At 45.4% G+C, this 25,625-nt stretch overlaps 1 protein-coding gene across 11 annotated transcripts in view; it reads right to left on the bottom strand.

The window, feature by feature from the left end:
• ldb3a (LIM domain binding 3a) overlaps positions 1 to 25,625 on the bottom strand; it is a 62,395-nt gene that overhangs the window by 22,583 nt on the left and 14,187 nt on the right. For 7 of the 11 annotated variants that reach the window (XM_036546225.1, XM_036546224.1, XM_036546223.1 and 4 more), the window contains 5 exons: positions 16,159 to 16,310; positions 6,797 to 6,872; positions 3,825 to 3,847; positions 2,415 to 2,618; positions 683 to 715 (listed from right to left, as the gene is read on the bottom strand). In XM_036546225.1, the coding sequence (XP_036402118.1) occupies positions 683 to 715; positions 2,415 to 2,618; positions 3,825 to 3,847; positions 6,797 to 6,872; positions 16,159 to 16,310 (488 nt within the window). The remainder of the gene's footprint in view (positions 1 to 682; positions 716 to 2,414; positions 2,619 to 3,824; positions 3,848 to 6,796; positions 6,873 to 16,158; positions 16,311 to 25,625) is intronic. The other 4 variants (XM_036546226.1, XM_036546230.1, XM_036546232.1 and 1 more) reach the window with 1 other exon arrangement.

Genomic DNA, 25,625 nt, shown 5'->3' with positions numbered 1-25,625 from the left:
TGTCTCTGCAGGGTTGGAGCAGCATGTTCCACTGAAGAGACTAAAAGGCTCCCTTCACAGGCTATTGACTGAGTGCAAATTGGACAGGATGCGGAATGCAGTGAAAGTAACTGGCAAAAGCTCAGGACGCTTCTGAGCCTTCTGACATTAACCCGAAACTTGAGAAAAGGGTAAAAAGCAGATGGCAAAGATTATTCAGGTTCTGCCTGGACAAATATTGGGTCTTTTGTTCTCACAAAAATGGCTCCTCTACGCCACTACATCAGCCTTCAGGAAACTTCGGCTGGTATCAGTTCCGAACAGCTACACCAAGTGTACATCCTCTTCTCACAGCCACTGAGGCAACCATTGACTGTGATGGATCTGACTCCCAACGAAAGCAACCTCTGAACTCCGTGATGTCATCACTGCATTGGGGGTGGAAGTGTACACCAAGTTACCAAAACTCGAATCCATACACACTCCATGACGACGACAGGGGCCCCTACGATAGACAGGCCTGGACAGGGCTTCCGCAGGCGGTGTCTGGGGTGGGAGCGTTACAGAGGGGGGAGTTTTGGGTGGGGTTGAGCAGGCAGGGGGAGGTGAGGGTGTGAGGCGGAGACAGAGAGGGAGAGACAGAGCGAGAGAGACGCAGGCCAGGGCGCCGCGCTCATCTCACACAGCAATCAGGTCTACTTACGCCAGGGGAGAGCCGTTGGTAGGGACTTCACCGCTGGGGGAGTCCCATGATCAAGCAGCCCCCCAATATGGGCGGGCAGGGGGCGGGGCCACAGATAAAGGGGAGGGGACAAGCGGCAGGGGAGAGGCAGGTGGAGCAGTGGGGCGGGTTGAGGACAGGATGAGAGAAGGAAAAGCAGACGTGAGCGCTATGCACGTAGACGTGGTACTGAGCTCGGGCTAGCCACTCCCACCCTCCCTCATTTGACCCTCCAACACCTAGCAACACCAACTCAAAACGGTACAATATTGCTGAAAAAAAAATGGAGTGGAACATCTTCGGTCGCGGGGCACACAAACCACTGAACATAATCATGCATACTATACACATGTGCATATCTTCAAGTATCCATACATACACAAATATGTATGTCGGTGCTGACATTACAGACATACAAATATTTCTTGAAACCAAGGATAAGACTAATCCTGAACACAAACTCAGGACTTGATGATGTGGTTGTTACTTTCCTGCACTCGGTACTACCTGCACCTGGTACTTTCTAGTTTTTATTCTTATGATACATATTTTTTTCCTTTTCTCTATTTTATCTGTTTTATCTAATTTATTTTTATATCTTCTATTTTGCACAGTCTAGGGAGTTGGACCAGTTTTACATTTCACTTCACTGTGTATGTGACAAATAAAGTTCTTGAATCTTGAATCTTGAATCTTATGAAGACACAAGGCATTAATACAGAGGTCAGGCATTGAGGGAATCATATAACTGCAGTCTCTTTTGTACAGTAATTCAGTACTGTCATGGCAGTGGACGTTGGAAAAAAACAGGACCAATTTAGACCAGTTCTGAACAACACAGTTACTGTCAATGTGTGCCCTGTAGTTTAAAGGCTATATGTAAGAGTTAAAGGTGTTTCAGGTGTGTATTAAGTACAACACCTCTGTGAAGAATGATTATTTCAGCACATAAGGACAGAAGAGAGGGAATAAGGTGGGACATTGGAGGAGGAGGCGAGTGTGATTAAGAGATCACAGGCACAGTGTGTGTGGTATAATCACAAACCTGTGTGTTGGTTCACTGTAACTGCACAACATTACAGGCTACTCAGACAGATACAAGCATTGTCATGATGTTGAACAGCACAAATCACTTTCAGTATTAAATAAATTAATGAATGAATAAATGGATGAATTAATTAATGAATGGATGGATGGATGGATGGATAATGGATGGATGGATGGATGGATGAAAGGTTTCATACACAATTCACTGACCCCTGTGTGTTGCCAAGGCCATCTCATTCTACACTGACTCCTTTCCTATGAGAATACCCTCCTTTTCCACTGTGGACAGCACCCTGAATCCCTCATACCGCACAATGGCTTGACACCACGAAACAAACAGGGGTTCCCACTGCATCGTGAAATGCGACTCAACAGGAAAAAAACAACCTTCACAAACAGGGTTGCACGGTGGACTAAGTTCACATGCACCTCTATTCTGTTTTTGATGCATCATGAACAAAAATCTGACATTAATCTGAAAAAAAACTTAAAAAACATTTTAAAAAACATAACTGCAATGTTCTTTAGCCTTCTCCAGCGTAGAGCTGCCTAGCACACGCCCAGCCTAGCACGGCCAGCAGAGTAAAAGGGTTGGCAAGGTCATGCAGGTTCAAGGAGGCGGGGTGGGGGGTGTGCACAGGGGGGAGAGTGGGGGGGGTTCTCTTACCTGGACAACTCGCTGCCCCTGGCCTGGGACTGACCAGCTATGGCATCCATGATGGCGTCCTGGGAGTACATGCTAATGGGGGTGTTGTACTGGGCGTGGATTATAGTGGCCTTGCCGCCTGGACCTTTGACCTCGATTGGCTTGTGAGTGGAGAGGGCGGAGTCCTTCAGCACACTTGGGTTGAAGCTGGGTACATATTCGGTGCTGGGGCGGGGTGTGCCCGTGAGAGCCAGACAGAGAGAGAGGGAAGGAGGGAGGGAGGAAGAGAGAGAAATAGTGCAGGACAAAGGTGGAGAGGTTGTGAAGGCCGGAGGGTGGAGGTGTGAAGTGCAACAGTGAGGGGAAGAGAGGGATGAGTGACAGGTGGTTTTGGCGAGTACACCTTAACTGAACTGACCATCTACTCTCAGATGATATCTGCTAGACTGCAGCTGACAAAGCTACCCTGCAGAATTACCAGCTATTCATAACACTCAGGTTTCGTCATAAAATACTCGTAACTTTCCAAAGGAGTGTCGGATGTTTACAAGTTATGTAGTTAGCCAAAAATAAAATGATTAAGATGGAGAGTGTACAGATGGGCTATTTCAGATCATCATCATATCAAATTAACCAACTATTTAAACAAACATGAGCAAGCTGACACATTTTCAAGATTCAAGATTATCCACAATGCAAGACCATCCACAGTTCAAGCTTACTGTTTCTGCTTTTAAATCTTATGAGAGATGCACACACATCTCCAAACTGCATATCAGCCTTCAGGTTGTATGCAAACCTTCTGCTTAAGACACATGCAGCTCAGGTGTCATTGTTTGGCAGTTCTATCATGCCTTCAGACGAACACAGCACTCTGCACTCCGCATGCACTTTCTCTCTTCTGACCAAAATAACACTGGGGGTGCCACTGCAAATCCAGGAAGCTACACAATGGGCCCGTTCACAACGCATTTCAGAAACTTTGCAAACCACAGCAGAAGCATTATAGATACTGATTCAGATACATGGCCATCTATACAGACATATACAGTAGATATCTATATATAAATCTGTAGACATAGATATCTACATGCAAAATACAGATTCAGACACAGTTAGGGACATAGATAGAGATATGTGACTATATATTTACTGTGTATATTCAGTTCAATTTTATTTACACTGTGGTTTTTACAAAGAGAACTTGTCACAAAGCAGCTTTACAGTGATTTTGGGACTTAATCCGGGATATATGTTCATAAGTAGACATACGCATAGGCATGGACAGATATATATACGAGCAGGCATTTAACTTTGAGGCGTGACCCTATCATGAATGAGAATGAATCCAGAAGCAGTAAATTACTGTAAGCCGTCATGCGTAACCATACACCAGACTCAAACACACTGCACTCAAGAGGTGGTACTAACTTGGCAGCAGTGTTGGCAATGACCTGAGGCCGGGAGATGAGACATTGAGAGAAAGACAGAGAGAGAGACAGGGAGGGAAAGAGAAAGAAAAAGAGAAAGAAAGAGAGAGGGAGAGAAACAAGGGTTAACAAGGCAATGGCAATCTGGGCACTGTGGGGTCGACTCCCTCCTTTGAGCCATCATGAGACAAGCTGTATGAAATAAATGGTCTAGGGAAGAAGATTTACATCTTAATGACAACCTTCAGCCTGTCAGTTTGAGGCTGAAATTCCAGTTGCTGGAAGGCTTTTTGCAGATAATCAGAGGGTAAAAGGCCCATCTTCAAAGACACAATCAGGGCTTCACAGCTTGCAGAACACAGACACACCCACCCTCTCTGCCTTTTATGATCACAAACATCCATTAGCGCCAACTCCATTTATGTTTCCTAGCACAGAAAGAAGACTAAATGCAGAACAGAGAACTCATTCTCTGGCTGTCCTGCAGATTAACATTGTGTTCCTGATGCCTACTCATCTTAAACTGCTAAATACTTTAATGGTTTTCTTGGCCCGGAGTTTAAGAGCGGAGTTATTATTGGAACGTGTGCCTCATCGAAAAACGGTCGGGGTCCTTCCCGGCGCAGTGCAGCGGGCGAGGTTGGGGCGGGGAGGGGGGTGGTGACAGACAACAGCAGCAGTGCGGCAGTGGCCCCCCGCTCTCTCGTGTCACACGTAAGCCGCGGACACTGATATGCCATGGCCCCGCTTAATAAGTGAACTCCTCCTCAGTCCTTCATCAGCCCTCCTCTTCATATCTCCCCCCCCCGGACACACAGTCAGCGAAAGGGACTGCGAGCCCAGTCCAGCCCAGCCTTGCAGCTTCCTTCAGCGGCACCTTAAAACTGCGGCTGCGCGGTTTAACACTCATTTTTTGCTCCCAGAAGAACGCCGCCACCCCTGGTCGGGCAGGGGAATGGAGGGAGAGAGGGGAGCGTATCGGGTATGCGAGGGGACGGTTAGGGATGCACGGGAACCTGAGCCGGGGCATTCCATAACCTTTTAAAGTGAGGGCAGCGACAGGTGCTCACCCTCGGCCGCAGCAGGGGAGAGGGTAACTCTATCGCCCCCGGGGCGAGGGAACACCCCTGGACACTGATCCCGCTCAGGAACGTGCATGAAGTCACTTCACTCATTTGCTGCTTTTTAATCCCTTCCTTTTTTTCCTTTCTGTCTGAAACGGTGACTGCTTAAAGCACTGCTGGACCAAAAAAAAGATCACCTGAAACCGAAGGAAATGTTACAAAAGCCGGTAATAACGTGAACATCAGACAAGTTGTGGCTTCCTCTCTCTCTGGAATCTGCAGCCTGGAGACCTAAGCTTTTTACACAGAGTTCACAGAGCGAAGAGGCACGCCATTATTTGATCTATTATGAAACCAGGAGATTAACGTCACGGCATATGCATTCTGGCGAGCACAAAATAACACTATTTGTCCTGTTCGTATTACCTGGAGGATGGCCACGGAGAGCTCGGATCCTTCGCTATTCATGTTACCTGGAGGACGGCCACTCCGGGTTCAGTTCCTCAGCGCATTCTGCTATGTAGCACATTCCATGCAGAGGGCCTGATTCACCTCACTTGGAATCGCTCAGTAACACAAGACATTTGGGCTACGAATACAAATCTGCGGGCAAATAACCGAATGTTCTGAGACTCTTGTCACCATCCTGTAAAAGACAGGGCCACAGGGTGGAAAGGACAGGTCATGCCAGTGACCTCAGCCAGTGAGTAGGTGGGAGTTGGGATGGGCCCATTGTTCCACAAGGGTTGGTGCTCGTTAGCTTTGATCATTACCTACCCCACAGGTATGCCTCCTTTGTATGCCCCTTGCAACATTGCCATCTCCCTGAGTGTCTCCTCCGAATAAAGACCAATGGGGCTGTTATACTGTCTCTTTTGCCCAGGGGCTGGGTTGCCCGTGGGACCAGACAGCTTCTTAGCAGGAGAGGTTGAGCCAGAGTTGGTAACCGACGCTGTATAGGACTGGTTGAGCTCCTGCTTACTGTAGAAGTAGGAGTTTGTTTCATTGGTGACCCCTAGTGCCCCGGAGGAGGTATTGCAGGCTGAGAGGGTACCATTGATTTTGACAGATTGATCCTTTAGAGGGAAACAAAATAGTAAGACAGATAAATGGAGCAGGAAGCAGGCAATTCCGGACAGAAAGGAGAGTAAGAAGGTGAAAAGACATCTGAAAAGATGCTCTGAGGCATCTCCTGAAGGGGCTGTACACATTATTCTCATTCATGAATCATGGTTTTAAACTATTTTAATGAAACATAACTGATGAGAAACGTCAAATTTGTTTACCGCAACATCCCCAACTAGGGGGGAGCCTCAAGGTACCAGCAGCAAATGTTGCATGCTTCTTCACTACCACTAGGGGGAGCCATGAGACTACAAATTGCATTGCTGCCATCAGGAGGGCAATGCATTCATCAGTCAAGGAAAAATTCTTAAAGGTTCTGTGCCATAGATCAAAAGCCCGGTTCTCAAAGCCCTAGATGTTGATGCTAAACTCTTGGCCCACTAATAAAGAGGCTAAAATTAAGCACAATCTTATGCCCTGGTAGTGTTGTGGACTTTACTCTGTGGCTCCGTGGACCTGTTCTTTTGTACTGAACCACCAGCTGTTTGGGACAAATCACAACGGATTACCTTGAATCCACAGCTTCATCTGTCTGTGAGCTTGCCTGAGCTTTTTTGCTTGCAATCCCAGATGTCAATAACAGGTCAGTCTTCGTTACAAGCTGACATACAAGCAATCATTTGATTTTCATGACATTAAATTGGATTCACAGGGTTAAAAAGGTGCCATGGAGTAATCTGGCATGTCTTTGTGCTTCCGCTTTCATCGTTCTGCTACACCTGATTGGTGCTGTGCGGCGCTACATGGCATAAGGTGTTACGGGGTGCAGAAGAGGTGCACCTACCTTCTGGTGAGGGATGATGGGCATGGGCGATTCGATTCTTGGCGTAGCCGTGGGCACCGGAGCCGGGCGCTTCGACCTACAGCAACACAATTCATTCATCAAACACTGGAAAAGGCCTGAAATGCACACAAATGTAATGGGTTCAACACCTCAATTACACTTACAAAAAGAGATAAGAGATACGCTCTATCAAACACCATGGATGATAGCGGCTCACTTGCTGTGTGCGCGTAGAAAACTTTGAGTGGATTATTTTATAGCCAGTGCAATTTGAGGTGATTTGTGGTGAGATCAAGAGATGTTCAGACAGAGAGGAAAAAAAGGGATGGAGAGAGAGAGGGATAGGATAGACAGATGGAAAGTGAGTTGAGCAAAGGTAAGAGAAATACAGGGAGTAAAGGAGGGGGAAGGACAGTGACAGAAGGGGGAAAAAGGAATAATGGGGAAAAAATAGTGACAGACAGGGAAGAGCCCTTGACAGAGAGAACAAGAGAGAGGGAGAGAGAAAATGTGGAGTCAGGAGTGAGAGGAAAAGAAGAAGAAGCTGAACGAAGAAAGCACGAAAGAGTGGCTTCACAAGTGGCGTGTAGATTTACCGACTACCGACCACATGCGCTGATTTTTACTGGAGGGAGCAACACTTTCCAATAAGCAGCGAGTTGACATTAATGCAATGGGCTGTGGAGTGTACTCTCTATGTAGCAACAAATACAAGCTTTCTTTCTCTTGCCAGCTCACTGGCCAACACCTAAACACAGAGATTTCTCTGAATATTCAGCAGTCTACATAAGCAACAGATACACGATTACACTGGGAGACAATAACAGTAAAGTTAAATACATTAAAGTCTTCACTCTGGCAGATAGTAGTAACCTATCACCAAAAGAGGACTGGTTCAGATTTCACTGTTGGCGTGCCCTTCAGGAAAGTTCATAACCTAAATAGGTTCAGGCAAACACCAGCCATACTGTATAAATATTAATGCAAAAGTGATCATCGTAAGTACCTGGAGACCAGGATGTCTCTGTTGAGTGAGCATACAGGATTATCAATCACGTCCGGTCATGCTGTTGGCCCACATCTGTAGTGCCTGCTAAAGCCGACCCAATAACACCTTGTGCCTTTCTGACTTGGTTATAGAATGGGGACTCATGAGTGGGTCAGAGCCGAAGATTATGGAAATGGGGATACCTCATTGCCTCAATGTGCCTGAAAAAATGCATTCAATTTCCTATTGCAACAAGCCTTTGCAAGGTCATGTGGCACTTCAGCTAATGGGAGGTGAATAATCCAATGGACTGGTCAAAGAGTTGGATAGGGGATTCAAATATAATGGAGTAGCAGGGATTTAAATCAAGCGTTTGATAGGGCAGAGCGACCTGAGGTGTATTTCACAGAGCGGCTGAGCACGATCCCGGAGGATCTGTTTTGCTTCTTATTGCAAGACCAGAAGCCAATGAGACCAATGAGAAACCCCACAAACTGGGACACTGGGAAAAGAGACGTTATGTTAGGGAAAATCCTTCCAGACCCCCAACCCCCAACCCAAGATGGTCCAGGGTAAATTAATGCATTGCCACCAACCATCTGAAAAAAAAACAGTATCTACAGCAGGGCTAGATTAACAATCAATGGTGACATTTCAGCATGGTATTTTACATGCCACAGTCTCCTCATAAAAACCACAGGACTTGTCAGCTGTAACATTTCACTTATAGTTCATTGATTACAGTGTTCCTGTTGTTGTTTTTCTGCCAGAGGAACTGAACAAGGATTAAGACGTCACAAATATGACAGGCATATACCATGTGGAATGGTGATATGAATTACCCTATGGCCAAACATTGAAAAACTGCACGCCAGAGCAACCACATCTTTGTACATTAGGCACTGAAACTATAAAGGACTGAATCAGAAGTGAGAATTGGATGAAAGCATTGGATGAAATCGTTTTTTATACGCAGAAAACTGCTCTATTTGATTAGATTGTAGTCATTCCATTCCTGCCACCTATTTTTTTCTTTAAATGAAAGGAAGATCTGTTTTGATGCCACCTTCAATGTCTGAATCCCTGCTAAGGCTATTGTAATTTCAAAAATGTACATCTGAAATGGCAACACAGAATTGTTGTCAATTCCATCTGCTGTTCGGTATAGTTGTTTCAATGCAGGGTTTTTTTTCGTCTAGTCTAGTCTTACACCCTTGCCTGGGCGCACAAAAGCAAAGTGGTTCTGGCATTCAGAGCAAAAATGTTTTTGTCGCTATAAACTGGGAACACAAAAAGAATTAGATGACCTGTGCTCTTTGCACATTCTTTTCAAAATACAAAAAAGTTTCCATAGATGAAGGACAAAGTATAAAGTGTACTTCCACAGTACGGACAAAAGAGTCGCCTCTAAAAGAGTTAGTGAGTTGTTAACTATATTATTTTTGTGTGTTTTGACATGGATTGAGTCAGGAAATTCGTGTAGCAGCTTTCTCTGTATCGAGGATACTGCAGATTTTAATCAAATTACACATATCGCATCTTGCAGTTTTTTTCAATGTGCTTTAAAAAAACTGGAAAATAATATCAAAAATTGAGTACTTATTAAACAAAATTTAAAATTCCACAGAGCACATGCATGCAGGTGTGTCCGAGTGAGTCTTTATTGCAGTTTGAGAACACACGGATTCCCTTAGCCAGCATTTAGAGAACACATTGCTTTTGCTTGCTTCCAGTGTGGGTTCACAGCTGGATGCACAGTAGGAGGGCAGGGTGGTACAGGATGGTATCCCTCAAAGAGGTCAACCCCTGCACAAATTCTCAGACCCAATCTCAACCTCCTCCCTCCCTCCCCCAAATCTTCCCCTGTGGTGAGGCTACCTCCATTCAGCATGCAAAGGATTGTGGGAGCCAGGAGCGAAACCCGATATGATGACCCATTTAATCCATCCAGGTATGCACACGGCCAGATGGGTAGGTGGGTTGGTTGGTTGGTTGGATGGTTGGGGAGGTGGAAATGGTGCCACCGCACCGTTTTTTTGGCTCCTCCCACTGGCCGAGTGAACCCCAGCCATAAATGTCCCTTGATCTCTGTCCAGATTTATAGGAATTGCGCCCGTGGCTGGGAGATTTAGGGAGCTTTAGGAAACCGCACCGCTGCAGGATCACGGGGGCGGCCCGCCTCTGTGGTCGCCTTTCCGGACCCCGCGGGTTGCTGCTGGTTTGGTTGTTTTGCAGTCCATAGCGATCTCAGCAACAACAGGCTTCACGCAAAAGGGGTTGCTTTTTTAAGGATTTAGTGTTTTTTTAAAGAGGTCAGAAAGATATATTGAAACTATACGGTGTACAGTATTTCATATTTTGAAAATGATTAAAAATGCAGTCAGATGCAGCTGGTGATAGCATTACACTGAGCAAAGAAAATTTGATAAGCATGGGAATCACAGGGCTACCTGGGTTCTCTCTGTAGTTTACATTACAGTTACATTTAATATGTATGCAAACAAGCTTGCATTTTTTGGGAAATGTATCTTAAGCAATAAGCAATCCTCAGGTTAGCTTACTGCTCAGTTTGGCATATCAAACAAAAAGCAGGTCAAAGGCCCTTAACTGTGGTAAGTGATGAAGACTTGATATGGCCAACCAAACCCTTTCCCTTGGTTTTATGTTCCTTATAAACCCACGCCTCATTGCCTTTCATGTACATACTCTCCCACACATGCACAAGTAGGGCCACCCAACACCTATTCAGCTAGACGCTCCCTCATCCTTCCCATCACGCATCAAACATTCAGCCGCGAAAAACCATTTTGCTGGCATGACAGGCGGAGGTGAGGCCATTAAAACTGTGATGGGCTCAGAGAAACGCACCGCTGCAGTTCTCAGCAACAGGCGGGCGACGGCCTCCCAACGCCGTGGTCAGAATCCTCCACGGGGACAGATTCCATTTATGCTGTCACCAACTGACAAAGCAGGAGGTGGGAGAAAGACACTGCCCGTGACCCCCTGAATTCACAATTTACCCCTGCCCACAAACACAAGAGCTTTCCCCTCCACCATTACAGTGTTGCAGTAATGTCAGCATTGTGAGAATGCCGCAATAGCAGCACTCTTCAATGCCACGTTAATCAAGTTATGGATAGACAAGCATCGATTAATGGGCAAAGGGCTTATTTAATGTATCCATTAATTATGCATGAATACACAAATACATCATTTATATATCTTTTATTAATTCTTTTTTTCTACAGCCAATACAAATTGACAGGTGAACAGGCTGTAACCCAAGCCCTGGGGCGAATCGTTAAGTGACTCCTCTCCTGAACACAATATGCACAGTCGAGCAGGCAAAGCGTACGCTACGAACCCGACCGCTAGTTTCCGGTCGGTGGGTCCGATCAGTCAGAGCTGTGTGGACACTGAAGGGGCCAGACTGCGGTGAAGCGTGGCAGAACAGGCGGCTTGCCGGGTTAATGTGGGCATTAATGCCTCAGCTGACAACGCGCCCGCAAAGTCGTCTGAGGAGGCTGAAGGGGGAGGCGACGGAGGCAGTCTCACCCGGGGAGCCAGCGCCGAACTGCCGTTAACTGTCCAAGGGGTAATGGATTCAGACAACCTTATCTTCCTCTCATCAGCAATAATGTACAGAAAGAATAACACACCTCGGAGACTGAAGACTCAGGCCTTGTTATAAGACACAGCGGATATGTGACTTCATCCAAGAATGAAGGAGAAGATGAGAATGTTTATACCGGCAGATAATAGAGATGATATTGCTTTCGTTTATCATGTATTTTCAATTGGAGCTTGAAACTAATTCAAATGTATTCAAGAAAGAATTTCCAGGGTTCAGCTGGACAAACGAAGCACACAAGTACAGCCTGGAACCAAATATGCGTGTTTCCTGGTTTTCTTTTCACATGGTTTTCTTTTTCACAAGCCCTTGTTAGCTTTTAAAGAAAATAGCTGTTTCTGTTATTGTTATGCTCATTTTACAGTTTGCATCCACTCAATTTGTTTTCTATTGTGAAGCCTGTGCTGTACTGTCATAAAATTTGAATTGTGAGAGTGAATTATACAATGCTGCAGACTTGTACAAAAGAGTTAGCAACATCCTTCTATTCTTCTACTCTTCTCTCCACTCCACTCTGCATTCCCTCTCTTATTAATGTGCAGCTATCTTAACAATTGACAGCCACATCCATCATACAGTTACAGTATATTGCTTGAGAGGAGAGTAATGAACATTTTACAAAAACAAAAACCTTACAGGGCCATTCACACCTACGCAGTTCTTTCACTGCTTAATAGATTCACTTCACAGATTATTGATGTGGCACAAACTCCTTCCTGACAAATTTGCAGAGGACAGACACGATGCCATGCCATTGGAGGATTCAGAGACCCTGCCCCTTACCCACTCATAACCAGAGCAGCTGTGGAGCAGAGCTGAAAGCCTGACACAACATATGATGGAAAACTACTCAGAATGAAAAAAGAGCCAGCCTGATTCCGGCCTTACCCTGGAAAAGGGGAATAGCTGAGATAGGCCAGCTGGTATGTCATCTAGTGAATATTCCACAAGGGTGATTTACTCTGATAAAGAGGACTTTACACACTGTGAGCCCATCACCCCTCAAGGACACGGAAAAGTTCACCTTGCAATAGTGGCCAGAGCATGAGGGGCGGGGTCACACGAATCCCATCCCCCCCAAAGGACAAGAGGTCTGGGGTTCCAGAGGGGGCGGGGGGCATGGTCACCAGCTCCTCCTTGACAAATTACAGGCCTGTGATTGGCTAAAAGCCCACCCGAGGGCTGGAGGCATGCAGGCAGCTGGGCAGGAGGAGCAGCGTGTGATCGAGAGCTTGCCCCCCCCCCCCCCCCCCCCAACCCCTCTCCAATGCGTCCATCACATTGAGCAGCAGCTCCTGTCACCCAGCTAATTGACTTGGATAAGAAACACGGGCGAAATAAGTCCTGTGACCTTTTCCCACTAAATACCACCGCCTCTCGCTGAGGAAAAACAGACATGATGGCGAGTTTATGTAAGCTACTGTTGGGGGACGATCTACTGCTTTGTTTGGGCCAGAGTCAATGATGCTTGCTGTCATTGTGGGGATCCTCTCCCAAAACCTGGTGGAGGGGAAAGATAGGTGTTTCTCAGGGAAATGTCATGTATGTACTGTTGATATCATGTGACTGACATCAACAGTCCCCCTCACAGTCAGCGATTGCATCAACCTTCAGATGCTATATACAGGCTGCGCTCATATGTTCAGCACTGGTAAAACAACCTTCAGAAGCTATAAATGGTACTCTTCACCACTTCAGCTAATTTATCTGTGCATAAAATCCAGAGAACAGGACAAGACATGAAGACTTATGAATTATGTTGACGGGTATCCCTTCACAGATAATCAATTTAGTTTTCACTAGGTTTCCCGAGGTTTTGAACAAAAGCCGTGCTTCATCTCGAAGCTGTCTGCATTAAATTGTTCACTTGCTTAGCAGGCCCTCTCATCCAGAGTGACTTAACCAGCTCACATCTCATCCATCTACAAGGCTGGACATCTACTGAAGCAGTTCAGGTAAAGTTCCTTGCCCCGGGATACAACAATAATGTCCAGGCAAGGATTCAAACTGGCCACCCGCTGGTGACAGTCCTAGTACCCTGACTACTAGTCCAAATCATTGTGCAGATAATAATATTTTAATATAGGAAAAATATCATCTTTGTTGGATTAACAAACAAATCCATGATTAATTCATGTAACCACCCTGTAGTAAGACCTTTATAAATTGCTGCAGTCTCAGTGTTTGCCTGTCTCTGCATTAGCACAACTTTTGTTGTGCATATGCTTTATTGGTTTTCTCTCTGCTTTGATCGTGCAGGCCTGTTTCTCTCAGAGCTGAACACTGCTCATCAGCGTGGGCTGCTCCACAGTAGCGTGTGTGGAGACCTGGCTGCCGCTGACTGAAACGGAAATGTCTCGTTGAACGATCTCAGTCTGCTGCTTGCACCAGAGGTCTTCCCCTTTATAACTGGGGCTGGGCGCCGATTTGGAGCACAGCGGCACCCAGAATCCGTCTGTCTGCTTTCCTCGGCTTTCCCACAAAGCGTGGACTCCAGCAGAGATGAAAGGAAAGCAGCGATAAGGGGAATTGATGGGAGGGAAAAAAAAAACGGTTTATCAGCCTGCCTGGAAGAGTCGCAGTGGTGGGGTTTAAACACCAGGGCAGGCTGTTGTCCCCCTTTCACGCCTGGTCTGTGATCCATAACCGAGGCAGATTTGACCCGTGTCAGTTTGTGAAAGGGGTGTAAAGGGCACATAGAAGGGGGGGCCTCTCTCTCTCGCTTCCTCAGATCCATGGAAAATGACCGTAATCTCCCGCTCCAGTGACACCACCGTCGCAGGCTCCGCGGCACCGCTCAACCACACCATAGCGACACAACACCATAAAGGCAACAGAACGAGGTGGCGAAAGGTGAACCAGCGAGATATGGCACTCGGTAACTCTCAAAGACAGCACTAATGACTTCAACGGAGTGAAAGATCTGAGGCTCCTGTCCTGACAAACAAGCCACTGCACCCTGTTATTCTTATTCTAATGAGTGACTGCATGATGTGGGCACCCTTCACATCTTATTCATTTCCAGATAGCAGATAAAGCTCGACTGAGGCTTTTTTCCCCCCATTAGCATTTAATCTCGCCTGCCTCCTTCGGAGTTTAGATTATCACGGGGTTATTAACGCGTCTCCGCTGCTATATGAGTTGAAATTGCTATAGATCGGGAGGCAGTGGATTCTGTAAAAGGAACATACAAGGGAAGAGTAGATTCAAAGATGGAACAGGACGCGGTGAAGGACAGAGGCCTGTCTTGTGCATTTTAACTTTTGATGGCACTTTGGAACAAACTTCAGGAAAAATCTTGGCAGAACTTTTGGAACAAAATAATGAGTCAGTTAAGTTGAAGGGGGCCTCAAAAATAACTCCGACTATAGGATTTACCAGGTTATATCAGTCACACTTTGGTCTTGTGTCCCCTTCAAAGCATCTGCCTTTCTTTACCTGGACCCAAACACGCACACACATACACACACATACACACACACACATGCACACACACACACACACACACACACACACACCTAGGTCTGCAATGGTCATGGCGAATTTATGCGATGATGTAATGGTTAGCACTGGAATGCAAAGGCCTGTAATTCTCCGCCTTGAATGTGCCTCAGTGTCAGTCCTTCTGTCAGTCCAGGTTTCATGCTTTCCCTGTACTGGACACGCTGTTGAATGGTAAAACTCCACCTTTGTCCCAAGGTCAGCGTGTGACTAAAATGTTAGCGTGAAGAAAAATGTTCTAAGTCCTGTCTGAATTTAGCCACGAGCAGTAATGGTGGCTGAACCTTCCCCTCTGCTCTGCTCCCTATGACGCCACCCCCCCCCCCCCAACCATGAGAGCCTGCCTGACCGGATCTGTTTCTGCGAGCAGTGGAAGACATTTCACACCCTTCAAATTAGCTTCTGGATTGGGTCCATCCGGATGCCATGGAAGGCCTTGCTTTTGTAATCCTATGAGGGAGGGCGCTTGTGTCCCTGTGAAATGACACCTAATCTCCCTGTCTAATCTTCAATTACTCTACTGTCCATCAAAGCCGAGAGCAGGGGGCTTTGCACAATGGGCTCGAGGGGTCATGGAGAGGTAATTATCCACATCCTAGCACCCCTCATACTGACTGGTGTGCACTGACTCACACACACACACACACACACACACACACAACCGAGCGTGCATGCGCACACACATATCCAATAAGCCACTAGTACTACGATATCATGCTACAGTGCTTTTAGTGAGTCAGCGGTTAGGCCTCCTTTCAGATCCCCTGCCAGGAAGTTAGAACCACCATTTTCTGCCTTGACCACTGTTCGACAGAACACCTGTAGATAATATATTTATTAATATAGTGTGGCTCAGTTTTAAGGAGCAGGGCTTGTAAACAAAAGGTTGCTGGTTCAGCTCCCTACTGCTGCTGTTATCAAGGTACTTAACCCAAAATTGTCCCAGTACATATCCAGGTATATAAACGGATGACATCGTAAGTTGCTTTGGATAAGAGCATCTGCTAAAGTATGATAATGCAATGTAAATTGTTTTTAAGTTTTTAAGAAGGAAAAATGTCAAACAGTAAAATAAATAAGAAGTCCTGATGCTGTACCTGACACAGACAGAACAATGTACTATAAGAGCCATAAAAAGTAGGATGTATGGTAGAGTAATCCTCAATGCCAGGTAATAATGTCATGATTGTTGGAGATGGTGCTGTTCTGGGTGTCACGTGTTGCTGGCACGGTGTTAGGTACCTTGCCATGGTGAGTGCCAGGTTGAAGCTTGCACTCTTGATCTTGTTCTGAGCCTCCAGGTGGGTCATGCCCTCTGTGCTGACCCCGTCGATGGCCACGATGATGTCACCCTGAATCAGGTTGCCCTGCGCCGCCTTGCTCCCGGGCGTGATCTGAGGGTAGACAGTGGACACGTTAATATGATCATAATCGAAATCAATCATAATTACAGCTACTGAACTAATCCCTGAGTAACAACAGAACAGCAGTCTATTTTCTCTTGTTAGGTTAGGCAAACTATCCATAAAAAGATCTAATTATCGACCAAACAAGTAACTGAACAATCAGCCAAATGAATCAATTCATTGTTGAATAAACCAATTAGCCCTTCCCTTAATAAAATGACCACTGAGTCAGTCAATGAAAAAACAATCAATATAATGCACAGTGACTCAATATAATATTCAATATTCAATACAAAAATGTCTGCTAGGAAAATAATGTTATGTGTTCGGATTAATTTACAATGCTAGCTTTCTATCCATATTGAATCTGACTGTATTTTTAGTAACAAGGAAATTCTGAGCGTCATGCAGAACAGTAGACCTGGAGACCCATGGTCCTGATTTACAAGCTGCCTCTCATCCAGCAGCTGACGGACAGTTGGAACACCAGATGATTCAAATTCCCACCAGCTCTGCGCTCCCAGTTAAGTCATTAACCTGTGTTGGGTCGACGCCTGGCAACACATGGCTCTCCAGCAGACACCGCCAATCTAGAATCTCAATATGGCACCAGCTGACTGTCAATAACTGCTCCCCCACCCCCATGGCTCCCTGTGTAGCCAGCAGACCACTGGAAAAAGTCATCGCAGCCGTGCCCCATTGACATGCATTGAGCTCGGCTTGCCGGTCACCTGTCTGTTGCAGCGTTTATCTCCTGCTAGGCCTGGCAAGCTCCTCTCCCAGGCTCCACAGTGCTGCCGGTTGCCTGTTCAATCTCACCGTGGAAAATCATAAAGTAAAGGCCGTGATTAACGCCTGCCTGCCCAGGCCGCCTGTGCAAAGACGCGCAGCGGCCCGACGGAGACGACTGATCCTGGACAGCTGGGTACACACCGCCCGTCATGCGTGTGCATGCGCCCACCCCCCCCCCCCCCCCAGCCTCGAGATGCACGTGCCGCATCCGAATAGGTCGATCGCTGATAATACGTTTGTTTCTGCCAGCTCAAATCCAGGCGATGCCTGCATTAGGCACCAAATGCCAGAGACGAACGCCACGCTTGGGGTTTGGTTGATGAGGCAATGTCTAATTTTGGATGTAAACCGATGACGCGCGTGTCGTATGTCCTCGCTACCCTCATGTATCCCTCCCAAAGCGTAAGCCCTTTCGGTGAGACGATCCTCCAGCGGCCATTGATTACCCATTATCCCTGTGTTTGACACAGGTCAACATTCCCACTACATATTGCCTTTAATTTCACGATGACCATTCTTGCACATCGTGGGAGCTTCGAGCTGTCACCGATGAGGGTTGGGAACCTCAGAGAGGGAAGAGATCATTTTGGAGCCGCCTCATTGAGTGTTAAAAATAAAAGCCGTTGTTGACACCTCTTGGCCCCTCTACTTGACCCTGCACACTACCCCCCCCCATGGCTACAGTAACCCACTGTGCCACCTGCTCTCATTAGTCAAACTCCCCCCCCCGACCAAAACCCAAATAGGACACCATTTTCTCATGAGAGACAGAACCACACTGGAGGTCAACTTCGACTCTGGATCAGAAAATCAATTGCCGTTCTTCTTTAATTCAACATTTGTGCGTCCAAGAGCGAGATGAAAAATGGAACAGCTTTCTAAAGTGTCAAAGGTCAAAGCCTGTATATGAAAGCCCTTTAAAATCATTTATAGACTTTTGCCTATTAATTATTGGTAGGGAAATGTCATCTTAGAACATGTCACAATGTCTGTCAGGAAAATGAAAGCTTGGTTAAGTGTTTTTCCACAAAAGCAATCCATAAATGTAGCTTAACCTCTAGCTAACTCTTTCAGATTTGTAACATTAATTAATACACAGTAAAAGTCGAAAGTAAAATAATTAATAAATACAATTTAATTCTGTTTTTGGCAGCAGAACTGGTAACTACAGATAAAAAAAATCAAATCACCTCTCGTGGTTGCCAGACCTTCCTCTCTAGCCTTTCTGGTTGTCTTCATCTTGTGATGATACCCTGAATTCACCCAAGATGTCAGAGCTGACTAAAGCGATACAATGGCTGTTGCAAATCAAGTGGGCCGTTTGTGGGCGTGTCTCATGTGCTGATGGGTCTTTGTGTATGATGGCAGAGGGAGTCATGTCGTTATGACTTAACGAGGCCTCCGGGGCCTCGTTACTGACGAGGCCCCGGAGGCCTCCCCCGCTCCGTCCGATCTTCTGAATGGCGCTAATCAGCCCGGATCCTTACGGGCTGCAGCACAGGAACGCGCCCCCGCGGAGAGAGCAGGATTTGGAAACGTCTGGGGGAGTCTGACGCCCCTGCTCTGTCACACAGCACCGCCTGCCACGTTTCTGCGCTCTTTTTTTAACATTCTTTCATCCCTCAGTATGAATGGATTCCCAGATAGGGGCTTTGTGTGTGTGTGTGTGTGTGTATATATATATGCACTGATGCACTGAGCCACATGCTAAATGGATAGGATAAACCGTGCAGGCGTTCCAATGGTATTCCATATCCCAGTCACATTCCAATACCATTGGAACTCCTGCATCGTTTATCCTATCCATTTAGCATGTGGCTCAGTGCATCAGACCGCTTTATGGAGTTAAAACAATAGGATACAGGATAATAGATTCTAGCTCCTCTATAAGAAGTGTGTCAGAGATGCTTTTGGTAGAGCAGAAATTTCACCAGCAACGGGCAAGTCCTGGCTTGCAAGACCACAGTTTCTGCCTCAGACCTTTATTTTATGACATTGCTTGGAGATGTTTTGAAGGTTACTCTAAAACATACAGAAACCTGGCCCCACAGAATGTGAGCAATGCTGTTTACCCGTCAGGGCATGCTTAAGCGCAACAACACATATCCTTGTTTGTTGTCAAGAAAAAGGAAGCGTTTGATCATTTTGGATAAAACTCTTTCTCAGCATTAATTGCAGCTGTGACATTAGGGCACTGTAAATGACACCATCATTTTTATTTCAGCTCCAACATCATGTTTGCAAAAATAGTGCACTGTGATGCCGACAGTGGTCTGTCTGCAAGGGGATGGAAATGAATCATTAATCACTCTGAGAAAAGGAATGCTCAATGGTTCTATACCATGCGACAGCTGTGCTTCTACTGAAGCAGGGCAGATCTACAGTGGGGAGATCTTTGCATGCAAACTGACACCATAACGTTTATTTTTGTGCACACTGTACCACCTGAAGAGTATTATAGCGCCTCCTAGAAGCGGGGGGGGGGGGGGGGGGGGGGGGGTTGCATGTTATGTGTATGTCACCTCACTTTTTCTCAGGTATTAACCTTAATTAGCCATTACACCGATAAATGTTGGTCCAGCCTTCTTTAATTTCATGAGCCTGTTAAAATATTCATAAGAATTATAAATTAATACTGTTTAAACTAATCAAATGTACAGCAATCAATTTTGACTGAATTCAATACTTGTACAGGCCACTGTATAAATTGTCAATTTTGGTTACAAAAAGGATTTCCACTAGTCTCACAGTAACATAGAATTGGTAGAACCTTTATGTTGGGTTGATTGTAACCTTAAAAACTACAATGTTCAATGTTTACCCACAAAAATCAGTGTCATGTTACCCATGGTGGCAGTCTGGCGATAGGGCTACTGTTTTTCAAAGCAAGCCTGTAATCAGATGGTGGCACCTTCATAATTAACTTAGTTAGTGAGGTTTCAGGTTTGATTCCCAGTTTGGACTTCGTTGTTGCACCCCTGAGCAAAGGTACTTAGGCTGAATTGCTTTAGTAAATATCCAAATGGATCTCTAACATGTAGAGAAATACGAACTGCCAGCCGGGTGAGGAGGAAGAGGATGAGGGGGCAAAGCCCACATATAGCCCATATATATATATACACGCCTGCCACGTGCCAGCCTCCAGTTACTGAATCACTGTTAAAGCACACAGAAAGAGCCAGCCTGCTCTCCAGTTTTGGGAGCTGCACGGAGCGCGCCAGTTCAGAGACGCATTATGAGATTTGTGACAAATGAAACTCCTCCACAAAAAAACCCACGTTGTAAAAACAGCTGCAGAAGTTCCAAATTCTGCACGTGCCCCGAGTACAACTTTTGAAGCACGGTAATCCAAGCAGCAACAAAACTATGTGTGGCCTCTGTCCCCAAATCAAAGACATAAAAATAATTCTGAAATATGACCAGCATGAGGTAGGAGTTGTCATTCTTCATTAGGATCAGTCAAGTGGGCGGTTTGGTGGCGTGTTTAATGTGCTGATTGGTCCTCCGGCACACGCAGACATGGCTTCATGTACTGTATAATGACAGGGGAGACTCATGTCATTAGGGTCAAACAACTCCAAGACCAAGGGCTTTTCAAGAAGACACCGCGGTCTCAAAATGCAAAGCTATCTTTTATATACAACATAAAAACTCATGCAGCCCCCATTACATTATTAACTTGGAATAGGGAGTTCATGCATTTGACCACAGTGGGACTTTACTATCTGTCTCAGCACTGAAGTCAACTTCACACAGCAAAATTGTGTAAAACTAGCAACTACTAAAACTCATTAGACTGTTTGGGTATACAACAGTTTTGCATTTGCTTTGACTGGAAACAGCAAAAGGTTCTGATTTTGGGAGATGCTGCATTCAGTGATCAAACCAGTACCCCTTAAATTCATGGGCGTGTACCCGGAGCACCTCTGCCGTGAACAGAAAAAGTCATCACGGCTGTGGCTGAGCCTGCTTCCTCAGACGTGCACAGAGCACCAAGCAGTGCTGAGAACAGTGGTATGCCATGACAGACGCTTGCTTCTTTAGGTGTTCAGAATCTCACAATGTCAATTACTGCACATAATCTATATGTGTGTACACACAATCACACACAAACACACACAAACACACACATATAAATATGCATGTTACACACATAGGGGTGTGTCTCTGGGTGTACAGTAGGAATGAATGGACCAGGTGCAGGAGCACAGGAATGAAGTCAATGCTAAGCTGCATTGTAAACAGGATGGACTGGCAGATGAGTGCCCCACACAGCCACGCATTCTTTGGATGGACTCCCTCACAATCACCCGGCCACACATCAAACGAAGGACACCACGTCTTGATTGGTGACAACAGTGGTTCCCCGTCATCATCCTACACAATCGTTCCCCAGACACATCGCAAACAAAGCGGTCTGATGCACTGAGCCACATGCTAAATGGATAGGATAAACCGTGCAGGAGTTCCAATGGTATTCCATATCCCAGTCACATTCCAATACCATTGGAACTCCTGCATCGTTTATCCTATCCATTTAGCATGTGGCTCAGTGCATCAGACCGCTTTATGGAGTTAAAACAATAGGATACAGGATAATAGATTCTAGCTCCTCTATAAGAAGTGTGTCAGAGATGCTTTTGGTAGAGCAGAAATTTCACCAGCGATGGGCAAGTCCTGGCTTGCAAGACCACAGTTTCTGCCTCAGACCTTTACTTTATGACATTGCTTGGAGATGTTTTGAAGGTTACTCTAAAACATACAGAAACCTGGCACCACAGAATGTGAGCAATGCTGTTTACCCGTCAGGGCATGCTTAAGCGCAACAACACATATCCTTGTTTGTTGTCAAGAAAAAGGAAGCGTTTGATCATTTTGGATAAATCTCTTTCTCAGCATTAATTGCAGCTGTGACATTAGGGCACTGTAAATGACACCATCATTTTTATTTCAGCATGTTTGCAAAAATAGTGCACTGTGATGCCGACAGTGGTCTGTCTGCAAGGGGATGGAAATGAATCATTAATCACTCTGTGAAAAGGAATGCTCAATGGTTCTATACCATGCGACAGCTGTGCTTCTACTGAAGCAGGGCAGATCTACAGTGGGGAGATCTTTGCATGCAAACTGACACCATAACGTTTATTTTTGTGCACACTGTATCACCTGAAGAGTATTATAGCGCCTCCTAGAGGCAGGGGGGGGGGGGGGGGTTGCATGTTATGTGTATGTCACCTCACTTTTTCTCAGGTATTAACCTTAATTAGCCATTACCCCGATAAATGTTGGTCCAGCCTTCTTTAATTTCATGAGCCTGTTAGAATATTCATAAGAATTATAAATTAATACTGTTTAAACTAAACAAATGTACAGCAATCAATTTTGACTGAATTCAATACTTGTACAGGCCACTGTATAAATTGTCAATTTTGGTTACAAAAAGGATTTCCACTAGTCTCACAGTAACATAGAATTGGTAGAACCTTTATGTTGGGTTGATTGTAACCTTAAAAACTACAATGTTCAATGTTTACCCACAAAAATCAGTGTCATGTTACCCATGGTGGCAGTCTGGTGATAGGGCTACTGTTTTTCAAAGCAAGCCTGTAATCAGATGGTGGCACCTTCATAATTAACTTAGTTAGTGAGGTTTCAGGTTTGATTCCCAGTTTGGACTTCGTTGTTGCACCCCTGAGCAAAGGTACTTAGGCTGAATTGCTTTAGTAAATATCCAGATGGATCTCTAACATGTAGAGAAATACGAACTGCCAGCCGGGTGAGGAGGAAGAGGATGAGGGGGCAAAGCCCACATATAGCCCATATATATATATACACGCCTGCCACGTGCCAGCCTCCAGTTACTGAATCACTGTTAAAGCACGCAGAAAGAGCCAGCCTGCTCTCCAGTTTTGGGAGCTGCACGGAGCGCACCAGTTCAGAGACGCATTATGAGATTTGTGACAAATGAAACTCCTCCACAAAAAAACCCACGTTGTAAAAACAGCTGCATAAGTTCCAAATTCTGCACGTGCCCCGAGTACAACTTTTGAAGCACGGTAATCCAAGCAGCAACAAAACTATGTGTGGCCTCTGTCCCCAAATCAAAGACATAAAAATAATTCTGAAATATGACCAGCATGAGGTAGGAGTTGTCATTCTTCATTAGGATCTGTCAAGTGGGCGGTTTGGTGGCGTGTTTAATGTGCTGATTGGTCCTCCAGCACACGCAGACATGGCTTCATGTACTGTATAATGACAGGGGAGACTCATGTCATTATGGTCTCAGGGTCAAACAACTCCAAGACCAAGGGCTTTTCAAGAAGACACTGCGGTCTCAAAATGCAAAGCTATCTTTTATATACAACATAAAAACTCATGCAGCCCCCATTACATTATTAACTTGGAATAGGGAGTTCATGCATTTGACCACAGTGGGACTTTACTATCTGTCTCAGCACTGAAGTCAACTTCACACAGCAAAATTGTGTAAAACTAGCAACTACTAAAACTCATTAGACTGTTTGGGTATACAACAGTTTTGCATTTGCTTTGACTGGAAACAGCAAAAGGTTCTGATTTTGGGAGATGCTGCATTCAGTGATCAAACCAGTACCCCTTAAATTCATGGGCGTGTACCCGGAGCACCTCTGCCATGAACAGAAAAAGTCATCACAGCTGTGGCTGAGCCTGCTTCCTCAGACGTGCACAGAGCACCAAGCAGTGCTGAGAACAGTGGTATGCCATGACAGACGCTTGCTTCTTTAGGTGTTCAGAATCTCACAATGTCAATTACTGCACATAATCTATATGTGTGTACACACAATCACACACAAACACACACACACACACACACACACACAAACACACACACACACACACATATAAATATGCATGTTACACACATAGGGGTGTGTCTCTGGGTGTACAGTAGGAATGAATGGACCAGGTGCAGGAGCACAGGAATGAAGTGAATGCTAAGCTGCATTATAAACAGGATGGACTGGCAGATGAGTGCCCCACACAGCCACGCATTCTTTGGATGGACACCTTCACAATCACCCGGCCACACATCAAACGAAGGACACCACGTCTTGATTGGTGACAACAGTGGTTCCCCGTCATCCTCCTACACAATCGTTCCCCAGACACATCGCAAACAAAGCGGTCTGATGCACTGAGCCACATGCTAAATGGATAGGATAAACCGTGCAGGAGTTCCAATGGTATTCCATATCCCAGTCACATTCCAATACCATTGGAACTCCTGCATCGTTTATCCTATCCATTTAGCATGTGGCTCAGTGCATCAGACCGCTTTATGGAGTTAAAACAATAGGATACAGGATAATAGATTCTAGCTCCTCTATAAGAAGTGTGTCAGAGATGCTTTTGGTAGAGCAGAAATTTCACCAGCGATGGGCAAGTCCTGGCTTGCAAGACCACAGTTTCTGCCTCAGACGTTTACTTTATGACATTGCTTGGAGATGTTTTGAAGGTTACTCTAAAACATACAGAAACCTGGCACCACAGAATGTGAGCAATGCTGTTTACCCGTCAGGGCATGCTTAAGCGCAACAACACATATCCTTGTTTGTTGTCAAGAAAAAGGAAGCGTTTGATCATTTTGGATAAATCTCTTTCTCAGCATTAATTGCAGCTGTGACATTAGGGCACTGTAAATGACACCATCATTTTTATTTCAGCTCCAACATCATGTTTGCAAAAATAGTGCACTGTGATGCTGACAGTGGTCTGTCTGCAAGGGGATGGAAATGAATCATTAATCACTCTGTGAAAAGGAATGCTCAATGGTTCTATACCATGTGACAGCTGTGCTTCTACTGAAGCAGGGCAGATCTACAGTGGGGAGATCTTTGCATGCAAACTGACACCATAACGTTTATTTTTGTGCACACTGTATCACCTGAAGAGTATTATAGCGCCTCCTAGAGGCGGGGGGGGGGGGGGGTAGGGGGTTGCATGTTATGTGTATGTCACCTCACTTTTTCTCAGGTATTAACCTTAATTAGCCATTACCCCGATAAATGTTGGTCCAGCCTTCTTTAATTTCATGAGCCTGTTAGAATATTCATAAGAATTATAAATTAATACTGTTTAAACTAAACAAATGTACAGCAATCAATTTTGACTGAATTCAATACTTGTACAGGCCACTGTATAAATTGTCAATTTTGGTTACAAAAAGGATTTCCACTAGTCTCACAGTAACATAGAATTGGTAGAACTTTTATGTTGGGTTGATTGTAACCTTAAAAACTACAATGTTCAATGTTTACCCACAAAAATCAGTGTCATGTTACCCATGGTGGCAGTCTGGCGATATGGCTACTGTTTTTCAAAGCAAGCCTGTAATCAGATGGTGGCACCTTCATAATTAACTTAGTTAGTGAGGTTTCAGGTTTGATTCCCAGTTTGGACTTCGTTGTTGCACCCCTGAGCAAAGGTACTTAGGCTGAATTGCTTTAGTAAATATCCAGATGGATCTCTAAC

This window comes from Megalops cyprinoides, chromosome 15 (genome assembly GCF_013368585.1).
Source record: "Megalops cyprinoides isolate fMegCyp1 chromosome 15, fMegCyp1.pri, whole genome shotgun sequence".
Lineage (NCBI taxonomy): Eukaryota > Metazoa > Chordata > Actinopteri > Elopiformes > Megalopidae > Megalops > Megalops cyprinoides.
Note: the sequence above shows the minus strand (reverse complement) of the source record. Positions and strands in the feature narration are given on the sequence as shown.